The sequence below is a fragment of the Eurosta solidaginis genome, chromosome 1 (genome assembly GCF_040869045.1).
Source record: "Eurosta solidaginis isolate ZX-2024a chromosome 1, ASM4086904v1, whole genome shotgun sequence".
Lineage (NCBI taxonomy): Eukaryota > Metazoa > Arthropoda > Insecta > Diptera > Tephritidae > Eurosta > Eurosta solidaginis.
The window spans coordinates 123099313-123120074 of record NC_090319.1 but is presented as its reverse complement, the minus strand read 5'-3'; the positions used below and the strand labels follow the sequence as shown (position 1 = coordinate 123120074).

General features: G+C 42.8%; 1 protein-coding gene across 1 annotated transcript in view; it reads left to right on the top strand.

Moving 5' to 3' along the window:
• The window catches only part of RpL13A (ribosomal protein L13A), a 34100-nt gene extending 24123 nt beyond the window's left edge, over positions 1-9977 (top strand). Inside the window, exon 3 of the mRNA XM_067759800.1 lies at positions 9572-9977. Within this exon, the coding sequence (XP_067615901.1) occupies positions 9572-9927 (356 nt within the window). The 3' untranslated portion in view covers positions 9928-9977. The remainder of the gene's footprint in view (positions 1-9571) is intronic.
• Positions 9978-20762: the final 10785 nt, after the last annotated feature.

Below are 20762 nucleotides of genomic sequence, written 5' to 3'. Positions count from 1 at the left end.
GACTACGGGACGCCCTTGGGCGTCGGGTTTTGTGGTTAAGCCCAGAACAACCTGTCCGATGCAACCATCCCTTCCACGAGACACACTGAACAGAGTATGACCGTCCTAAAAAGATTCTTTTCCGGCAGATGCAGCAAAACCATTTCTCAGGACCGGGGTCAGGAGACGGACCCGGATTGGATTCGATACCTTCCCGGAGCAAGAGAATATGGACCAGTCCCGCTGCAAGGAGCTGTTGGAAGGATGACAATTTGTGGGAGGGACGCAGCAAATTAAATGGGGTTACACTGAAATGACAGTCCTTGGTCGGGAAAAAATCCCGAGTCGCTCCGGTACATAGAACCGACTGCCTTGGGAAGCAAGTCTCTAGTCTTAAGATGTTATCTAATGGTGTCCTCCAAGGTTCTATACTTGGACCGTTATTATTTAGCCTATTTATTAATGACATATTCACCACCTGCATGTATGCTCAAATGCATGCTTATGCAGATGATATACAACTTTATATGTCTGGAACACATGCGCAACTTTCTGAACTTTGTGCCAAGTTTAATAGTGATTTGTCAGCTATTTCGTCTTGGGCGCAAAAAAATTATCTTTCCCTTAATAGTGATAAATCGTATGTGCTACCTATATCTAAAAGGCAAATTAACTCATCAAATCTACCAGCTTTATACATCAATAATAAGTGCCTTAAGTACGTGTCTAAAGTAAAGAAGCTGGGGGTTGTTATTAACTCTAGTCTCTCTTGTGATGATCATATTAACGCTGTTATCAGTAAAGTTTGCTACACTACGTCAGCGATGGGCAAAACGGCTCGTATGAGCTTTTTGCTCATACGGGCACGCTTTCCACATTTAAGTGCTAGGTGAGGGACGATCAAGTGCAGGTATGTGGGGCGAAGAACACAGGAAGAGAATAATATACAAACATACATAAGATTGAAAAAGAGAGAGAATGTGGAAAATAGAGGTGACACCGCTCTTATGTTCAAATTATTAAACGTTTTAGTATAAACTAGCCTTTAGCGGCGGCTTCGCTCGCACTAAAGGCCACAAATATGTAATGTCGCTTTTGTGATTCACAACTCGAACTGAATTTTCAGTTGTAATTTTAAAAGTTCCTCTATGATTCAAATTATAAACAAAGCAAGTTTTATAATTAGAAAAATGGTCGCCGTAAATTAAACACACATGCAACACATGCTCCAACAATTTTTGCAGTGTGGATTTAACGATATTCAAGGGGTTGTGTAGCGCAATATATAGCTTCTCCAACCCAATTGTCAACCTCACCTTCGAGCGGCGAATCCCGTTTCACTAACAGACGAGGCTCTGGCGACCCCAAGCTCCTCATGGAACTTGGGGGTGGGGAGGGAGGGATGGCCTGAAGGTTTAATGTGGCCATATAAATCGTTCCCGAGATGGTCGGGCCAGCACCTTAATGGTGCTGTGTTACCGGAGCGTATCGGATCTGTATCCGACAAAGGACCATCACATCGATAACACTCCTCAAAGCCTTCGGGGAGTAACTAATCGCTACAACAACAACAACAACGATATATGTATGTGACCTGAAGAAATTTGAAAATTCCTCAATAATTTGAAATTTATAAATGAAAGCAGTTATGTTTATAATAAAACTGGTAAAATTAGTCGTTGTTTTTGCTTTTGGTATCTTTTTTTATTTGTAAACTGATACATTTCTTTCTAGGCTCACGGCAACACTGCCAACAAATCTGAAAAGTGTTTCATTTTCCCACGATTGTATACGAAACGTGCATTAATACGGTTTTCTACTACTACTTACTCTAATGCTACTACTTTAAAAATACCATTTTAAATACTTTTATGTATATATTGCAAAATGAATCGGATTGCATATAATTAAATGTTTGTGAATCCGAAATGAATGTCAGTAATGCGCTGCTTAACATAAAGTCGACTTCAGTCTATGGTTATTCCGTTTTTCGTTTTCCTTACCAAAAAATTTATGTTTTTGTTCCGGTACTATTGCAAAACAGTTTGGGAATTGGTTTTCGAGGTTGATAGAGAATATTTACATTTCAGTTTATTAGTGTTTCCGTTACCTCTTTGCGATGAATATCGTTTGAGACGAAGCGTACGATATTTCCAATGTATTTTTTAACTCCCCTAACACCCCAAAACACACAAACGTTTCACCTAGCACTCGCTGGCCGGAAACTGATTTAGGAGCCGAAAATAGGCCCATCCCTGCTCTACGTAATCTACGAATGTCTGCCCCCTTCACCCCACTTGGAATTAGGAAGCGGCTTGCTATACAACTAATACTACCAATTATCTGCTATTCGGAATGTATATATAGCAAATTAGATTCAAAATCGGCACATAAGATTGATGTCGCCTTTAATCATGTCACGTGGTATGTCTTCGGGTTGGCTAAGTATGATCATATATCAGCGTGGCGAACGAGTCTCTTGGGTTGTGAAATATCTGAGTATCTTAAGGCAAGAAACTGTATATTTTTGTGTCGTGTGATGGCTGATAAAATGCCTACATATTTATATAACAAGCTAACATTCTCTAGATCTGCTCGCATAAATTACTTGATCGTGCCCATCAGCTACAATTATCTAAACTCTGCGACTTTTCTTTGTCAATGCTATCCGCATTTGGAACTCTATCCCCAACTCGGTTCGCAATAGCTTAAGTGGAGGCAACCTTAAGAATGTTATATTTTCTTTCTTTGGTAAGGTTTATACAAGTTAGAATCTGAGTTTAGCTACTTATTAGTCTAGTCAATCATTGTTGCTAAATGTCCTTCTCATAATTCTTGTTAAACTTATATATTATCACTTTTATTACTTTTTTCTTACATGCTTACATGTTTTCTAAAATTGTGTATGGAATAATATATACATTTTTAAGTTTTAAGTTTTAAAAAATTATACTCATTAATATGTAACCATTGTTGCACTATAAAAGATCATACAAGATCTTATTGTGCTAATATACTCTCAATAGATAAATGAAATGAAATTTAGCTTTTTTTCTCCGTTTAGCTTGAGAAGTTGTGATTTACCTTTAAGCTTTTTTTTTTAGAATTTTTTAGCTCTAGATCTTTTAAAAATTTTAGAAAATCTATATAAACAGTTTTATGTAGATTCAATTTTAAGAACATTGACGAATTTGGACTAGATTTAAAAAATTTTAGTAATCATTTGGTTTAGAGTGAGAGGGTCTCCCTGCCTTGGGGATAAAGACCACGTTGACTTCCGTCCACGATACTGGTACGTAATTGAGCCTAAGACAACCTATAAACATCCCTTTTATCCAGGGCCTTATATAAGTCTTATAAGTTCGGCAGTATACTGTACCTGAGCCGGAAAAATTCCATCCGGCCCCGGCGATTTATATGGCTTGAAGGTCTGTAAAGCCCAAGCTATCCTTTTATCATCTGTGATTTCGCTTATTAGCTGATCATTAGGTGACCCTCCGCTGATAATATTTGAAGACACGCCCGCATTTGCTGGGAAGTGTGTATCCATAAGCAAGTTTATTGTTTCAGCGCTGGAGTCCGCCCAGTGCCCATCCGGCTTTTGGACGTAACTTAGCTGAGTTGGAGATTTCGATAGCACCTTCCTTAACCGGGAGGCCGCGGATGTGGATTCAATCCTGCCGCAGAAATCTCTCCAGGAAGATCGCTTTCCATTTCGGATTGCTTTCTTATATATATTTCTTTTCCTGAGCGCTATAAAGCTTATACCCTGGTGTCCGCAGGTCACAGATCCTATTGCCAGTGATCCAAGGCTCCTGGACTATTACGATGTCTACCGCACCTGAAGACAGGTGCAGTAGGAGTGCAGCTGATGCTGCTTTGCAGTGATGCAGATTTATTTGGAGGACCCGAATCACTGTTTGTTTGCACTCTCCTCCGTGAGCGTCGAGTCCGAATCGCCATCCTCCAGAAGCTGACCCTCAGAGTACAACCCTCTTAGAGCCAAGCTTCCGCTCGAGCCTGACAAAGCGTAGCCACCAACTTCTTCGCCCTCGTCTACCTCCATCTCGTCTTCACTGGGGGGAGTTGAAACACCTCCGTACGACACTCAAGGTTTACCAAGGCTTCAACGTCAGCCTTATAAACCTTAAGGCTTATATTCTTGAAGCCGTAGCTTACCCTGAAATCCTGCCTTTTCAGCGCTTCGACGTTTGCGCTGTAGAGTCTTCTCCACGTTAACCACCTTCCAGTTTTGGGTCGGTAGACCCGGGTTGTACTCCTGGAGCAGCTCAAGGATGTCAGCTGGGTCCGTTGGCGTCACTGGAACCCAGGCTCTCGCCCTTGGTCGCGAGCGGATATCAGGCGCCTCCACTACCTTGAGGCGCGCTCCCGGATACACCACACCTATCAGCGAGACGGCGGCTTTATAAAGCTTCACCGACCTGGCGTCGTTACAGGCAATTTGTTTAATATTGCCCTGGAACCACCCCGCATCGGTATAAGAAAGCGGTGGACCAGGGTTGTCTTTTTACCTTAACGGCCACAGTAGCGAGCGCTGCCTCAATCCACTTCCACTGTTGTTTCGGGACCCTGCCATCTTCGCTGCTCTCGTCTATAATGCCAATGATCTGCCGATCCTTGGCTATTTCGACGAAAGACTGCGTCCAGCCTCCCTGCGTCTTGGCCCTTTTCTGTGCCGTAGGGTTGGATTCATCCATAGACCGCTGGCGCTTCGAGGCTTCATCGCTCTCGACCCAGTCCAGCCTGAAGTCCGGTGTAGCGTTCTTATTATTTTTATTTAACTGTGTATTTTAGTTACTTTGTAATTTTAAAATGTTTTATCAATATTTTAATTTTCAATATTGATTTTTCAATTTTCAAAAATTTTCATGATGGTGAAAAATTTAAAAAGATATTGACGCATGCATTTAGGTGTATTCTTTATTGAATAAAAGTTTCTTTATATATAAACTTAAAAGTGGTTTCAATCACCACATCCAGCAACATTTGATTCGCCCAAGCAAGGTCACGCTGCGCCTTCACCCAGTCCTCCGCAGAAACTTCCCCCTTCCTTTTCGGCGAGGAGGCATTCCTGCGCAGGATCCGGGCAGCCCAGCGCTTATCCTGGTTACTGGGCTTGTTTAGTCCCTTGACCCTAAAGCCGACCACCCCCACATCCCTGGAGCCCCCAGCAGCCAAACGGCCAGACGCTTTGTAACGAAGCTTTTTCCGTCCCGGCGCTTCAATAAGTGCTAGGGCTATACTCGCCGTGTCCAAGGTTCGCTTACAATATATTTGTAAATTTGGGACACCGTGCCAATCGTTTTCATATAAATTCACTTTATTTCTCTAATTCTATATATGTATGTACACTATAATTAAAATGAAAAATTTTACGTAATCAAAAGGAGAAATATTTGTTGTTTTCGTTTCACTGTATGCTTGCTCTATACTGTGTGGTGGCCAACGGTACTCGTGTCCCGTTATGACGCCTCGATGGTCGTTGCTTGTGTGTGTGTAAATGTGTTTTGTGACGCCCTGCGTCGGCGCGCGTGTCCCGTTAGGAACGTCTCGTTAGGACGGCCGGCTGCTCGTTGCCTGAGTGCGTGTAAAACGTGTTTCGGTAACGCCTTGCGTTGGCGTGTATGAACGCAACCCTAGTGTGGTTGACGTCGTGTATTTGCGTGACTCTGCTGTGGTCACCGTAGTATGTGTGCGTAGTGCTGTTGTGGCCAGCGTGGTGCGGTGACCAACGTAATGTGCTTGCGTAGCGCTGTTGTGGCCCGCGTCGTATGTTGGCGCTTGCGGTCAGCGTAGTGGGTTGGCGCAATGCTGTGGCCAACGTCGTATGTTTGCGGAGTGATGTGGTCCACGTAATATGTTAGCGTGGTGCGGTCGCGGTCAGCGTAGTGGCTGGCGTAATGCTGTGGCCGACGTAGTGTGTGTGCGATTGTGGCCGGGGTGGTGGATTGGCGTAATGCTATGGCCAGCGTTGTATGTTTGCGATTGTGACCAGCGTGGTAGTTTGGCTGGCGAATGTCACCTGCTCGCGGGGCGCGTCACTGTGGTGGTGCCGTTGCTCACGAGGTCTCAAGCGGTGTTTGGTGGTATAACCGACACATTCACCACTTGAGGCCACGACTCACTCCTGTGAAGCGACCTGTCCGCATGGTAGAACCGACAACTTCAAGGGACGCTCCACAAGTAGCTCTGGTCACGACCACAGCTCCGTGCTTCGGCAAGAAGGTAACTCTGGCACAGTTCACGTAGTAGGTTTGCGTAACTTTGCTTTGTCAACGCAGTATATTATCGGGGCGCTGTCGTGGTCAGCGTAGTAGATCGGCGCAGTACTGGAGCCAACGTAGTGTATTAGCTATGGTGCTGTTGCGGCCAGCGTAGTAGATTGGCGTAATGGTATGGCCAGCGTATATATTAGCTATGATGCTGTTGCGGCTAGCGTTGTATGTTTGCGTAGTGTTGCTGCGGTCAACGTATATGCTTGCGTAGCGCTGTTACTGTCGGCGCAGGCGGGCGGACGCTGCCTGTTCGCGGGTGCGCGTTACTGTGGTAGTGCCGTTGCTGGCGAAGTCTCAAGCGGTGTTTGGTGGTATAACCGACACATTCACCACTTGAGGCCACGACTTACTCCTGTAAAACGACCTGTCCGCATGGTAGAACCGACAACTTCAAGGGACGCTCCACAAGTAGCTCTGGTCACGGCCACAGCTCCGTGCTACTAACTTCTGTCCTGCTGTGTTGCTCCTTTTATTGCTTTGTTTAGTATTGCTGGCTCAAATGGTTGCGTTGCCATGGTTGCGTTGCCATGGTTGCTGTTCGATGTTGCGAACGCTCGTTGCCTTGCTGAGATTTGTTAGTTTGTTGTGTTGGCATTAAAGTGTTGTGCTTGCCCGTTGTGTTGCTGAGACTTGTTGGTTGGTCTGCTGCTATAGCCTTTTGTGACTGGCTGTTGTGTCAATGCTGTATTGAACTTGGTGGTTGGTCTGTTTCTATAGCCTTTTGTGACTGGCTGTTGTGTTAGTTTTGTATCGAATATGATGTATGCTGTATTGAACTTGTTAGTTGGTCTGTTGCTATAGCCTTTTGTGACTGGCTGTTGTGTTAGTGCTGTATCGAATATGATGTGTGCTGTATTGAACTTGTTGGTTGGTCTGTTGCTATAGCCTTTTGTGACTGGCTGTTGTGTTAGTGCTGTATCGAATATGATGTGGGGTCGCTTTGTGCGGGCCAAATTAATGGTGTTATATTTGGTCCTCACAGCTTGACGCTGAGTGGCAGAAATGCTGGTGGCTATGAGATGGGCGGCAGCCGCCCCAAGGCCTCCCGGTCGGTGGCCCCTCCCCGAGAGGTACCGGCCTTCGGAATACCCGGGCTGGATTTTCCCTCAGCCCTACCCTGCCTAGATTGGCGCTTGGCCTATAGCTATTAGGTGGGGCGAAACATTGCTACAACAACAAAAACATGACAGAATCAACAGACCTAGCCAATGAAAATACCAATCTCACCAGGGAAGAATGTTTTATATATATAGAAATATCTGAATTGGGCGGAATATATAATGCTACAAAATATTTGTAATTAGAAGGGTTTAATTATTACGTTGGTAGGCCACAGCGCAGCGTTAAAAAGTTTGCTATAGTCGAATGCAAACACACGAATTTTAAATGAAATTCTTACCAGAGAGTTTACATCGAAACTTCTCATAGTCAACTTGAAGCAAGCTAATTTGAAGGAAGCAATGCCAAAGTGCAAAGAAATGTATTTAACAATACTCTCTTCAGTAACTGTCGGCCTAAAATATGAAACATGGATCTAGTTATAATTCACAATGCCATCCAAATCAGCATTGTCTTTAATTCCACTAACAAATGTATGCGAATTTCGATTTAGACTCTTTTCCTGCATTCGTTAGTTGTCTGTGTACTGGAGTATTATTAGACGGCTCAGTTGCGTTGTTAACTGCGCTAGCAGCGATATGAGCAAAAGAATGGGAAGTAGCAGAGCACGATGTAGCGGTATTAGTTGTCGTAATGTTACCAACTGTGGAATTAGAGTTGATAACATTACCACGACTAACTTTGACTGTAGAGTGCGCAGCAGCAATTGATTCCGATTTAGATGCTGATTTTGCAATATTGTTTTTTGCAGGTGGCGTAGATGTAGAAGTAGAGGCCTTTGGTTATTTATTATTATTTTTAGCTGGTGGTGAAGATGTAGAATTAGACGTTGTGTAGATGATTTAGATGTAGAGGCGGTTGAGAAACACTTTGTTGTAGAATTGTTAGTGTATTTGACGATTGCATTTATTTATTTGCTGCAGGTGTTAATGTTGTTGGTATAGATTTAGGAAGTGCATTAACAGCAGAAGTAGAAGTGGAATACGAAAGGGATAAAGTTGAAACAATGCCAATGTTGGCAGAGAGACGACAAATTTGTTTGTATTCCGACGGCATGCGGGTTAGCCGGCATATTTTCAAAAGGAGATAGGGAATTCTCCGTACCTTGAGGGGTAGCGAGAAATTCAATAATATTATTTGACAAACGGCTATTAGCATTTTTGTTGGATGACATATAAATAGGAGAAAGAAATAATGCTCTATTTCAGGCACTCGCACAATAACAAGATACAGCAGTATCAACTTTGTTGTTAGGTGACTGCAAAGAAGGCATTAATTGTTTTCTTAGTTCGTCGAGCTGTTTAGACAAATTATTCAGCTTATTGTCAAAAACACTTGTCACTATTTCGAACCCTTGCTCTTGGCCTACAACAATCGCGTCTAAAGCTTTACCCAGCTTATCCGGCATGTCCACGCACTCTTCACAAAAATAAAGCAAGTGACGATTGTTTTTAATTAGTCTGATGTCATAATCAGAGATGCCTTTACTACAGGTCTATCAAATGTTTTTTTTACAGAATCCATTGCACGGTATTATATCACCATCGAGAGTTCTCCAAAACCGTCTGTTACACTTTCCACAAAAATCGTCCATTGTAAGAAGTTGAAACAAACATTAAGACCAAAACTACGAGAGCGCTTAAAAACACGTCCGCGCGCAACGAAAGTGCTTAGTGAATTTGTGCTGGATTTTTAGAATTAAGTTTAATTGCCCTCGAGTGTTTTGAATATTTTGAATTTGTGATTTGCACTTCAATATACAAAATTTTGTGTCTGTTTTCGCATTTATCTATGAACATGTTTGGTCACTTATTCCAGTTTGCTTTGGAACTCCTCATATGTGAATATTTAGAAATGCTGATATCTAATCATGTACTATTTCTTCTCTTTTTTATTACAGGTACGTAAACCTTCCGCAAAGTAATCAAATGATGTATATTGGAACGATTTTCCGTCATCCCTTGTCAAATTTGACATCATTTATCCACCCTGTCGGAAAATCAACCAAACAAGATAAGTCAGTAAACAAATGACTTATTATGATGAATAATACTTCTTACCTACATTATTTGAAGCGAAGATGTAACCAAATCTATCACTGAAAAACTGCGTTGAAATATGTAGCAAAGAACTTGTAAACATTCAAATTTAAACCTTAAAATCCGTTTGTGTTTCAGGTATGATTCCTCATAAAACTAAACGTGGTCAAGCAGCTCTTGCTCGCCTCCGCGTTTTCGATGGCATTCCCCCACCATACGACAAACGTCGACGTGTTTGTGTACCAATCGCTATGCGCATCCTCACATTACGTTCCGATCGCAAATACTGTCAAGTCGGGCGTCTGTCCCATGAAGTCGGCTGGCATTACCAAGATGTTGTTAAGAGTTTGGAAAGGAAACGTAAGGCCAAATTACGCGTTACTTTAAAACATAACAAAATTATGAAGAAACTTACGGTCAAGGCGCGCGAAAACATTGCTAAGGTAGCTCAGCCTTTTAATAAAATAATAAAATCATACGGCTACGAAGTGTGAAAAACTTGCGAGATTTCTAATAAAAAAAGAACTTGGTAAAAATATCAAAACCTTCAATATTGTTAATTCTTGGTTAAAAATATTCAAAACAGTTTGGTAACGTAAAGCATTGTTTATACATGTAATTTTATTCTCGTTCGATGATACCACGGGAAAGTTAGATATTGATGTCACTTAGTCTACTTATTTCAAGTGACAGGTTGAATTTTTTCTGATATTTCGGATCCTGAAATTTAACAATGGTTGGGAAGCAAGTGCAAGTGCAATTTATCGCCACAGTCATGACCCCAAAAATTTATTCAGTAGCATGCTTCGCCACATCCAATATATGCGACCACTTTGTCATCAATATCCCCTAAGAGTAGTCCGAAGAAACTTATTGTTTTAACAGGGCTTGGCCAGAGAGGAAAGGGGGTTATAAGAGTTGGTTCCACATTGCAATTGAAGAGATGGTTGGTGTCATGTGGATACACGTTACAAGCCGGACATACGTACAATCCCCATTTATTTGTTGCGTCCCTCCCACAAATTGTCATCCTCCCAGCAGCTCCTTGCAGCGGGACTGCTCCACATTCTCTTGCTCCGGGAAGGTATCGAATCCAATCCGGGTCCGTCTCCTGACCCCGGTCCTGAGAAGTGGTTTTGCTGCGTCTGCCGGAAAATAATCTTTAGGACGGTCATACTCTTGTCAGTGTGTCTCGTGCAAGGGATGGTTGCATCGGTCAAGTTCTGGCAAGTTATAATTCTTTTGTGGCTACTTGCTGTCCACGCCCAAGGACACCCGTAGTATACCGGACAGATCTACGGTCACTAATCTAACTGTTTTCTCTAATTTTTGTATTTCAGCCTTTGTGGATGGCTTTCAGGAAGATACAATCTATACTGATTTGTCAAAAGCTTTTGATAGAGTGTCTCACGACTTATTAATTAAAAAACTGGAAAATTTTGGCTTAACTATGTTGTTGATGGTGTAAAATCATTTTCATATAGAGCTACCTCCGGGGTTCCTCAAGGTAGTATCCTTGGTCCTTTATTTTTTCGTTATTTTCATCAACGATTGCTCAGAGTGTTTTTCTTTGTGTGAACATCTACTTTATGCTGATGATTTACAAATTTTTTAGAAAATAACAAGCTTCTCTGATATTGAAATTATGCAAAATGAGGTTAACAAATTCCTGGAATGGTGTGATCGAAATATGCTAATGATCAATATCGAAAAATGATGCTCGGTCACTTTCAACAAAATTAGATTGCCACTCATATCTTCGTACTCTATTTCTGGCTCTGTCCTCAGTTCTAGTTATAAAATCAAATACCTTGGGGTTGTTTTTGACTCGAATTTCACGTTTTTGATCACGAATTACATTATACCTAAAGCATATTCCTCTCTAGCTTTCATTTGAGGAAATTGTGCAGAATTTAAGGATCCTTATACTAAAAAATTACTGTTTAGTAAATTTGTAAGGCCCAAATTGGAATATGCTTCTATAATCTGGAATCCGCTATATGAAGTGCATCCCAATAGACTTGAACGTATACAAAAAAAGTTTCTAAAATTTGCATTATCCAGTATTAGGTTTAATATGCCTATTCCATATTATGTGCCGCGATGCAGACTGATCAGTCTGCATACTCTTGCCAGTAGGCGATTGATATATGGCTTAGTTTTTATTCACGATGTTCTCAATGGGATTAATGTTCCAACTAGAAACTTGCGACATCAGGATTTATTTGCTATTGACCTCTGCAAAACCAGGTATACTCAAAATGAACCAATTATCAGACTGCTATCGGAATTTATAGAGAAAAAAATTTAGATATATTTGTAAATCGCAATGAATTTAAAGAAAAACTTTGTATGTACTATTTTTAATATAATTAATAACATATGTACGTCTTAGTCTGTAAGGTTTCTAAACCATAGACTTAATAAATAAATAAAACCTATGATAACATATGGCTCGATAGCCTGGACATGGAGAACAACTCGAGCGACGACGAGGCAAGCACTGACAAAACTTCAGCAACTGCCATGCGTGTGCATCACGTGAGCTATGAGAACATGCCCTACAGCAGCGCTGGAAGCTATCATCGATCTAATCCCGCTGCACATATCGATAGAGCAGTCAGCCTAGCGAACCCCCCTGATATTCAGCGCCAAGGAGGGCTCGGGAAAAGGTAAAGTCATATCGTCCCGAAGCATGGAAGAATTGAGAGAGAAGATCCCAATCTCTCAACTCCCGAGGGATGATATTCTCAGGCAGATAGTTTTTGAGAAAAGGTATAAAGTAGAATTGGGGGACAAGGGTACATGAAAGGAAAGCAGAATTGAGAGCATTCAGAAGCGACATAAAACAGTATGTTACACCGATGGCTCGAAGACGTCAGAGGGGATTGGATCTGGAGTCTTTGGACCCAGAGCCAAGATATCGATACCTCTGGGAGCATGCCCGAGCATTTTCAAGCGGAAGTATTCGCCATAATCCAGTGTGCTGACCTGAACATTCAGCGCGAATACTCCAATGAAACAATTGCCATACTCAGTGACAGTCAGGCCGCCCTCAAGGCAATCTCAGCGTTTGAAGTAAAATCGGCGCTGGTGCTTGAGTGCTTGGGTTCCTGGCCACAGGGGGGTTGAAGGTAACGAGCAGGCGGACAGCCTGGCCAAAGAGGCAGCAACGACACGACCTATTGGTCCCGAGCCGTTCCTGCCAGTAGGCCCGCAGGAATATAGGGGTATCTATTAGTAGAAGAAAGAGGGAAGAACACTGGCGCGTTATGCCAGGTCTGAGGCAATCTAAGTTACTGTTAGGGGGTTACAGCATAACTCGATATAGGGCATTGATAGGTCTCTCGAAAGATAACCTAAGAATCCTAACAGCTATTATTACAGGACACTGTAGACTGAACAGTCACATGCAAAGGTTGGGTATAGTATCGGACAGCACATGCCGATTTTGTGATCGATCATCAGAGACGGCGGACCATATCCTCCTGGAGTGTGATGCAATCTCAAGACGTAGGGCTAAGTTTATGGGCTCACCATGGCCAAAGCCTTCTCACATCAAATCCCTCAAGCCAGGTGCACTGCTAGGGTTCATCGGAGATGTCGGCTTGGATGAGGTGCTGTGAAGTAGCTGAGGGCACAATAGACCAATGGTCGCAGTGCGATCCTCAATTATCTATCTAGAGGGGCTATGCAGACTATTAATGCTTAGCATTACGGGAGCCCTGAAAACAACACCGACGGCTGCACTGTATGCCATTCTGCACATTCCACCTCTAGACCTGGCAGCAAAGAACATAGCGTTGACAACTGCAACCAGGCTCGGTGCCTCGGGGCAGCTTGTGCGCCGACCATACGGCCATAGTAGTATAGCGTCATCAATCACAAGACGAACAGACTACCTGATTCCCTATCTGCGCTTCGAGAGCGATCTTAAGGCCACAATAGAGGTGGACGGTTGGCGCAAGGGTGCTCAAATGGCGGACGAGCTGATACTTGTGTACACAGATGGTTCCAAAGTAGTGGAAGGAATAGGGTCTGCGATAAACTGTGCTGATCCGGAAATAAACAGATCCTACAGGCATTCTGATTACTGTAGCGTTTTCCAAGCGGAAATGATAACCGTAACCAAAGCAGTACAATCCCTGGAAGGGAATAGTCTAAGCTGCAATCGTGTTAACTTTTATATTGACAATCAAGCAGCAATTAAGGAAATAATCTCTCATGGCACAGCATCTAAATGCGCGTTAGAGTGTAAGCAGCCCCTGGAGAGAATCGGGACTGGGAGAAGCATACATCTATATTGGGTCCCAGGGCATATGGGAATAGATGGGAATGAAAAAGCGTCCCAATTAGACTGGGCAAGATTAAGCGAAGGCGAGAGGTGCCCATGATCGACCAAGCGGGAAAGGCGTGGGTTCAAGCGCGGGGCTGTAAAGTGTCGAAGATTATGTGTAGGTCTTACAACCTTAGACTAACAAAGTTGCTTCTATCATTAAAAAGGTCCTCTCTTTGTAGACTCATGACGGGTATTCTGACTGGACACTGCCTTCTGGCGTCACATGCCTTTAAACTAGGCTTGGTCAGTGGTAGCAGATGCAGGAAGTGCGGGCTTGAGGAGGAAACGATCGAGCACGTTTTGTGCTAGTGCCCTGCGCTTGCCAGGCTAAGACTCCAGCTATTAGGTGTGATACAGCTGTCAGATCTAAAAGTAGCAAGTGGCTTAAGTCCTAGGAAGCTTCTAGTATTTGCCAAGAGGACGGAGTCATTTTATAACATAGGTCCTGGTTTTTGATAGGGGTTTTCAGTTTGGTCGTTAAAACAAACTTCTGGTAACTTACTTAATTGGCGCTTAACCGTTTAAACAGTTACTTCTGGTAACACTACGGACTTATTCAGTCTATGTGAGGTCATCATGGACCGGCCAGTTAACCTAACCTAACCATGAAACTAATTTATTTTATATAGAGTAAGCATTCCGATAGGTATTGAGAGTTTGTGAAACAATATATCGATATGTCAAAAAAAGTGACCCTTAAAAATTTGTACAAAGAAATCCTATGTAAAAATTTTGAAAGTGTTACTTTTCGTTTCGGATGTCGATATTCAAATTTTTCTTACACAGTCCAAAACAAATCAATGAGTTTGTAGGACATGCACTTGTTAAAAAACAACTTGTTTATTTTAATTTTATCAAACAATATTTTTATATATCTTTTTGTAAAACATCAAAATGAAAAAAATATTTTCTCTTAATAAATTTTAGTTGTTAAAGAATTGTTGAAAAATAAAGAACGTTATTGTCGTATTTATTAAATACGATATATTGGTGACCCCGAACCAGTGAACATATTCATACGCATCATGCCGAATACACGCTCCGGAGACAATGCCGCCTCATCACAGCAATCAACCACAATAAACACGAATCCACCATCCACAATCAGCAACACGATTGTGGCATCACATCACAAAGAGGAATTCATCTACGATTCCGAAATTCTGGAAGGAAAATCCATTGGTATGGTTTGCACAAATCGAGGCACAGTTCGAACATCACGGAATTGTGTCGGAGAAAACAAAATATTTCACGATTCTTCCTGAATTAAAATCTGATATATTAAGTCAGGTAAGCGATATTATTCTGGCACAACCTCAGAATATATATACGCAGCTTAAACAACGTCTCATCGATCATTTTTCAATTTCCGAGGAGAAGAGAATCCAAAAGTTGTTGAACGATTTGGACGTAGGGGACAAAAAACCTAGTTGTCTTCTGCGGGAAATGCGTGGTCTCTCGAATGGTGGAGTTACCGATGACTTCCTGCGAACATTGTGGCTACAACGTCTACTTTCGCAAACGGAAGCTGTTTTGGCAACATCTTCTGAAACGTTGGATAAACTTGCTGTAATGGCAGATAAAATTCAAGCAATTTCAGCACAACAACAATCAACTGTCGCAGCAATACAATCGTTTCCTAATCTATCGGATCTTCAACAACAAATAACAACTTTGAGCACAGCTATTAGCTATCTTCAAAAACAACGCAGACGTCGCTCAAATTCGCATGGGCGTTACACAACTAAGTCAGCTAATACAACCGAGTGGTGCTATTACCATCGTAGATTTAGGTCTCAAGCTCGGAATTGTCGACAGCCGTGTTCATTCAAGCAACACCATCAGGGAAACTCGCCGGTCGGTCACTAGATAAAGCTAGCGGCCGATATTCTACAATTAATCGTTTACATATCTTTGATAAGTCCACCAACAAAAAGTTTTTGCTAGACACTGGAGCGGATGTGTCGGTTCTCCCATCAGCAGGTATATCTAACAAAAAGCAAGACAAATACAAACTTTTTGTTGCTAATAGTACAGATATCAACACATTTGGTACTCAACTTTTAACCCCAACTTTTGGTTTACGTCGCTCCTTTGCTTGGGAATTCATTATTGCTGATGTTAGCAGTCCTATAATTGGCGCAGATTTTTTGAAACATTTTGGATTGTTGGTGGATTTGAAAAAAGGCTGTTTGGTAGATTGCAAAACTGGTCTGAGCTCTTCCGGTAAGTTATGTGAATTAAGAGAGTTACCAGCGATAAAAACACTTGTACGTTCAACCATATATCATAAACTTTTATCTAAATATCCGGATTTAACGAATCCTTCGTTGCATCAGAAAAAAGTTCCTCATTGTATTGAGCATGTCATCGAGACAAAAGGTCCTCCGATATTTTCGAGGCCTCGTCGTTTAGCACCGGACAAGCTCGAAATTGCAAAGCGAGAGTTTCAATTTATGGTCGATCAAGGACTTTGTTGCCCTTCTAAAAGTTCTTGGTCAAGTCCGTTACATATGGTATTAAAGAAAAATGGACAGTGGCGTCCGTGCGGAGACTATCGTCGCCTTAACGCTCAAACTCTTCCCGATCGTTATCCCATTCCGCATATCCATGATTTCGCTTATGGGCTATCAGGAAAGACAGTTTTTTCTACCATTGATTTAGTTCGTGCCTACAATCAAATTCCGGTTGCTCCTGCCGATGTTTCAAAAACGGCTATAATTACCCCGTTCGGATTATTTGAGTTCCGATTTATGACTTTTGGCTTATGTAACGCCGCTCAAACGTTTCAGCGGTTCATATATGAGGTTCTTCGAGGGTTAGACTTTTGTTTCCCTTATCTCGACGATGTTTTAATTGCTTCTGAATCCTCTGCACAACACTTATTTCATCTTGAGCAATTGTTTAATTGCCTTCAGTAACACGGTCTAACAGTAAATGTTGCGAAATGCCATTTTGGACAAGATAAAGTAACATTTCTCGGCCATTTAGTGTCTGCTCAAGGCATTCAGCCAATTCCTGAGAAAGTTGATGCAATTATAAACTTTCCGCAACCGAAAACTGTCAAGGAAGTGCGACGTTTTACTGCGATGTTGAATTTTTACCGCAGATTTTTGCCACATGCGGCTGAGATGCAAATTCCACTTCTTATTTATCAGAAAGGTAATAAGAAGAATGACAAATCTGAAATCGAATGGACACCTGAAGCTCAATCCGCGTTTGAAAAATGTAAAAATGAATTGTCCCGAGGTACTCTGTTGACTCATCCTATAGATTCTGCACCGATATCTGTTATGGTTGATGCATCTGATGAAGCAATTGGTGGTCTACAACAGAAAGTTGATGAGGTTTGGAAACCTCTGGGATTCTATTCATTGAAGCTAAATGACACCCAGAAACGTTACAGTACTTATGATAGAGAACTTCTTGCGGCATACCTTACGGTAAAGCATTTTCGCTATATGCAATAGAGGGTCGTAATTTTATAATCTATACGGATCATAAACCCCTTACTTTTGCGTTAAAACAGAAACCTGAAAAAGCTTCGCCTCGTCAGTTTCGTCAACTAGATTTTCTCTCGCAACTTTCCACCGACATACGTCATATCAAAGGAAATGAAAATGTTATAGCAGATACTCTCACGAATTTCGACTACTGATTCTCCGAATCTAATCAATTATGAAGAGTTAACAAAAGCTCAAGAAGAAGATACAGAACTAAAAGAGTTAATTGAGAATCCAAGCTCTTCATCTTTAATTTTTAAATCTATAACGATTCCATCATCGTCGAAACCTATATTTTGTGATATATCCACATCCAATGCAAGACCATACATTCCACTTGGTTTTAGGAGACATTTTTAATATTATTCACAATATGTCTCATCCAGGAGCTAATGCGACAGCTAGAATAATTCTACAGCGTCTCATATGGCCGAATTTGAAAAAAGATATTAGGACATGGTCAAAAGCTTGTGCTAATTGTCAACGATCAAAAATTCATCGTCATAATCATAGTGTGATAGGTAGTTATGAAAATCCAAGTTCACGTTTCTGGCATTGAACAATTCGGTCTCCCTTCGCTACACTCTTCACTTTCACACAAAGAAAAAGATGTTTCAGTTTTTTTTTCATAAAACGTTATAAATTTAAACTTTAATTTCTTCTTTAGTTGTCAATGGTTTTACAAAATTCACTTTGCACAGAAAACTTGATTGATTAGATTAACTTTAAACTTTAAAAAAATAACTTTAGATATTATAAAAAATATATGTTATAATTGTATATATATATGTTGTTGGAACGTTAAAGAAAGGATCGCGTCCGCGTTTGCCGAGTGATAGTACTTGACTGACGAATGCCATATATAATTGTTGACGATGGTAGTGTATGCGCGTTGGCGCCTTTCCATTCGCCGCGCACGGCTGCGCATAAGGATTTCGCCGCCGTATAAATTATGAAGGAGGCGGCTTAAACATCCTGCCCGCCCTGCAGGGAGGTGCCAGTAAGCACCTTCTGCAGTTCCTGCAGGGCGCGGATGGTAGTATCTAAGGCGCGATTCGTATTGCGCCGTTGGCATTGCGCCGTTTGCAGGCCTTGAGGGGTGCGCGCGATCGTGCGCTTGGCCGTCTTTGCGAGTTTGGGGGTTGCCGCTGTTTTAAATGCAGGATGCGCCTTTTGGGCGCTGCAGGCGCAGGTCGGTGTCCTCTCTTTTTTCTTTTTCGGCCTGGGTTTCGGCTTCCGGGATGCTTGCTGTGTTGGGACCTTTCCTTGACCACGTTGACTTTTCGGTCCATTGTGCAGGAGGGTATGATGCGCCAGACCGCACATTTTGCACGACCCTCGGGAGTCGCATTCACCCGTTGTATGCGTGAGGGCTAAGCAATTATAGCAATAGCCCTGTGCCCTGGCCACGGTAGCACGCTGCGGTGGCCGCATCGCCTTAAAAGCCGGGCAGGTCCGCAGAGCGTGGTAGCGGTGGCAGAGCCGACACTGGAGGCAGTTATCGGTCTCTGCTGTGGGAGCCAGTGGACATGCTGGTCGAGATGCCATGATGGTGTCGTCCTGAAAGCATAAGAGCAGAGAGAGAAACGAGAAGTAGTTGGATACAGCGGATGATACGGAAATTTAATTATACAGGGGAAACGTATATAAGTTAGAGCGCTGTGCTCGAAGAGTGCTCCATTGGAAGAAAGCACAGTTTAACTAAGGGGCGCATGACAAGCCCATTTTGGGTGCGAACCTCTACAACCCGAACATGGTTGTCAGGTCCGTGGCGAACGTTCTCGATTCGTCCCAGACGCCACTCGGTGGGTGGGAGTGAATCTTCTTTAATTACGACGAGGTCGCCTGGTTGAGGATTTCGCTGTGGCGTTTGCCATTTATAGCGTTTCTGAAGGTCCTTCAAATAATCCCCTTTCCAGCGTCGACTGAATTGGTGATGAAGCGATTTGAGCTTTTCCCATCGATTTATCCAGGAGAGGTCTTCCGCGTTTGGCTCAGGAATGGCTAATAGCGGTGCACCTCGAAGGAAGTGACCCGGAGTGAGCGCTGTGGAGTCAGCTGGGTCCTGGGATAGTGAGGTGAGAGGCCTCGAATTGAGAACTGCTTCAATACGCACCAACAGCGTCGTGAATTCTTCGAAAGTAAACTTGTGGGATGCAGCGGTTTTTTTTGAGGTGGGTTTTAAAACTTTTTACTGCGGATTCCCACAAGCCGCCCATATGAGGGGCGCTGGGTGGAATATACTGCCAGTTTATTCCATGAGGGGCATATTTCTGTACAATGTCCACAGAGCATTCGTTAAGAAATTTAACGAAGTCGCGTTCGAGTGCGCGCTGAGCGCCAATGAACGTTTTACCATTGTCGCTCATAATTTTTGAGGGATAACCTCGTCTGCCAACGAATCGGGCGAATGCTGCTCGAAAGGCTTCAGTAGTAAGGTCCGAGCATAGCTCGAGGTGTACTGCCTTTGTGGAAAAACAGACGAATACAGCCACGTACCCTTTTATGATAGTGGTCGACCTCAGAACCGATGCTTTTATTTGGAATGGACCTGCAAAGTCTACTCCTGTTGTGGAAAAGGGGAGTGAGAAATTGCAGCGCTCAGGTGGTAGAGCTGCCATTATTTGCGTGCGCGTTTTCTGTTTGAAAAGCGTGCAAGATTTGCACTGAAAAATGCATTTCTTTATAAGAGGCTTTAGTTTTGGTACGTAGTACTCTTGCCTCACCATTTGGAGCATTAACCGCATTTCTGCATGAAGAAGCAGGCGGTGTAAAAATTCCAGATACAACTGGCAGAGCCTTGAATCCGGAGGAAGGATTACTGGATGCTTCTCGTTGTACTGCATTGTAGAATGTTCCAATCTTCCACCGATACGTAGGAGCCCGTATCCATCCAGAAATGGGTCAAGAGCCAGAAGGGAACTCTTTGCTTATTGGCATATTGTTTTGTAAGGCGCTCTTTTCCGCCCCGAAATGGCGAGATTGTGCTATTGCCACAAGCCGCGTTTTCACATGTTGCAACTCTTTGTACGTCAGATGGGGATTATGTGTTGCCACCGATTTGGATTTGCTGCAGGCATTGTTCGCAAAGCGGAACACGTATGCAATCACACGGAGAGCTCGAGAGTATGAGGAGAAGCGTTGGAGAATATCGTCCTCTTCCTCGAGTGCGTGATATGCTTCGACCTTGCGTTTCTCGGGTGGAGAAGCACTACCTGCTTTCGGCTTTGCCCATGCCGAAACGTGGCAAGAAAGCCATTGTGGTCCGTGCCACCAAAGTGAAGAGCCTATCAAATCATGCGGATTGCAACCACGTGTGCCAAGATCAGCAGGGTTGTCTTGGCTAGATACATGGCGCCAGGTGCCGCTGGGAAGATATTCTCGAATTTGAGAGGTACGGTTGGCCACATAAGTCTTCCAGGTCGATGGAGATTTCTCTAGCCAGGCTAGTACAATCTCAGAATCTGACCATAAGAATATGTTGCAT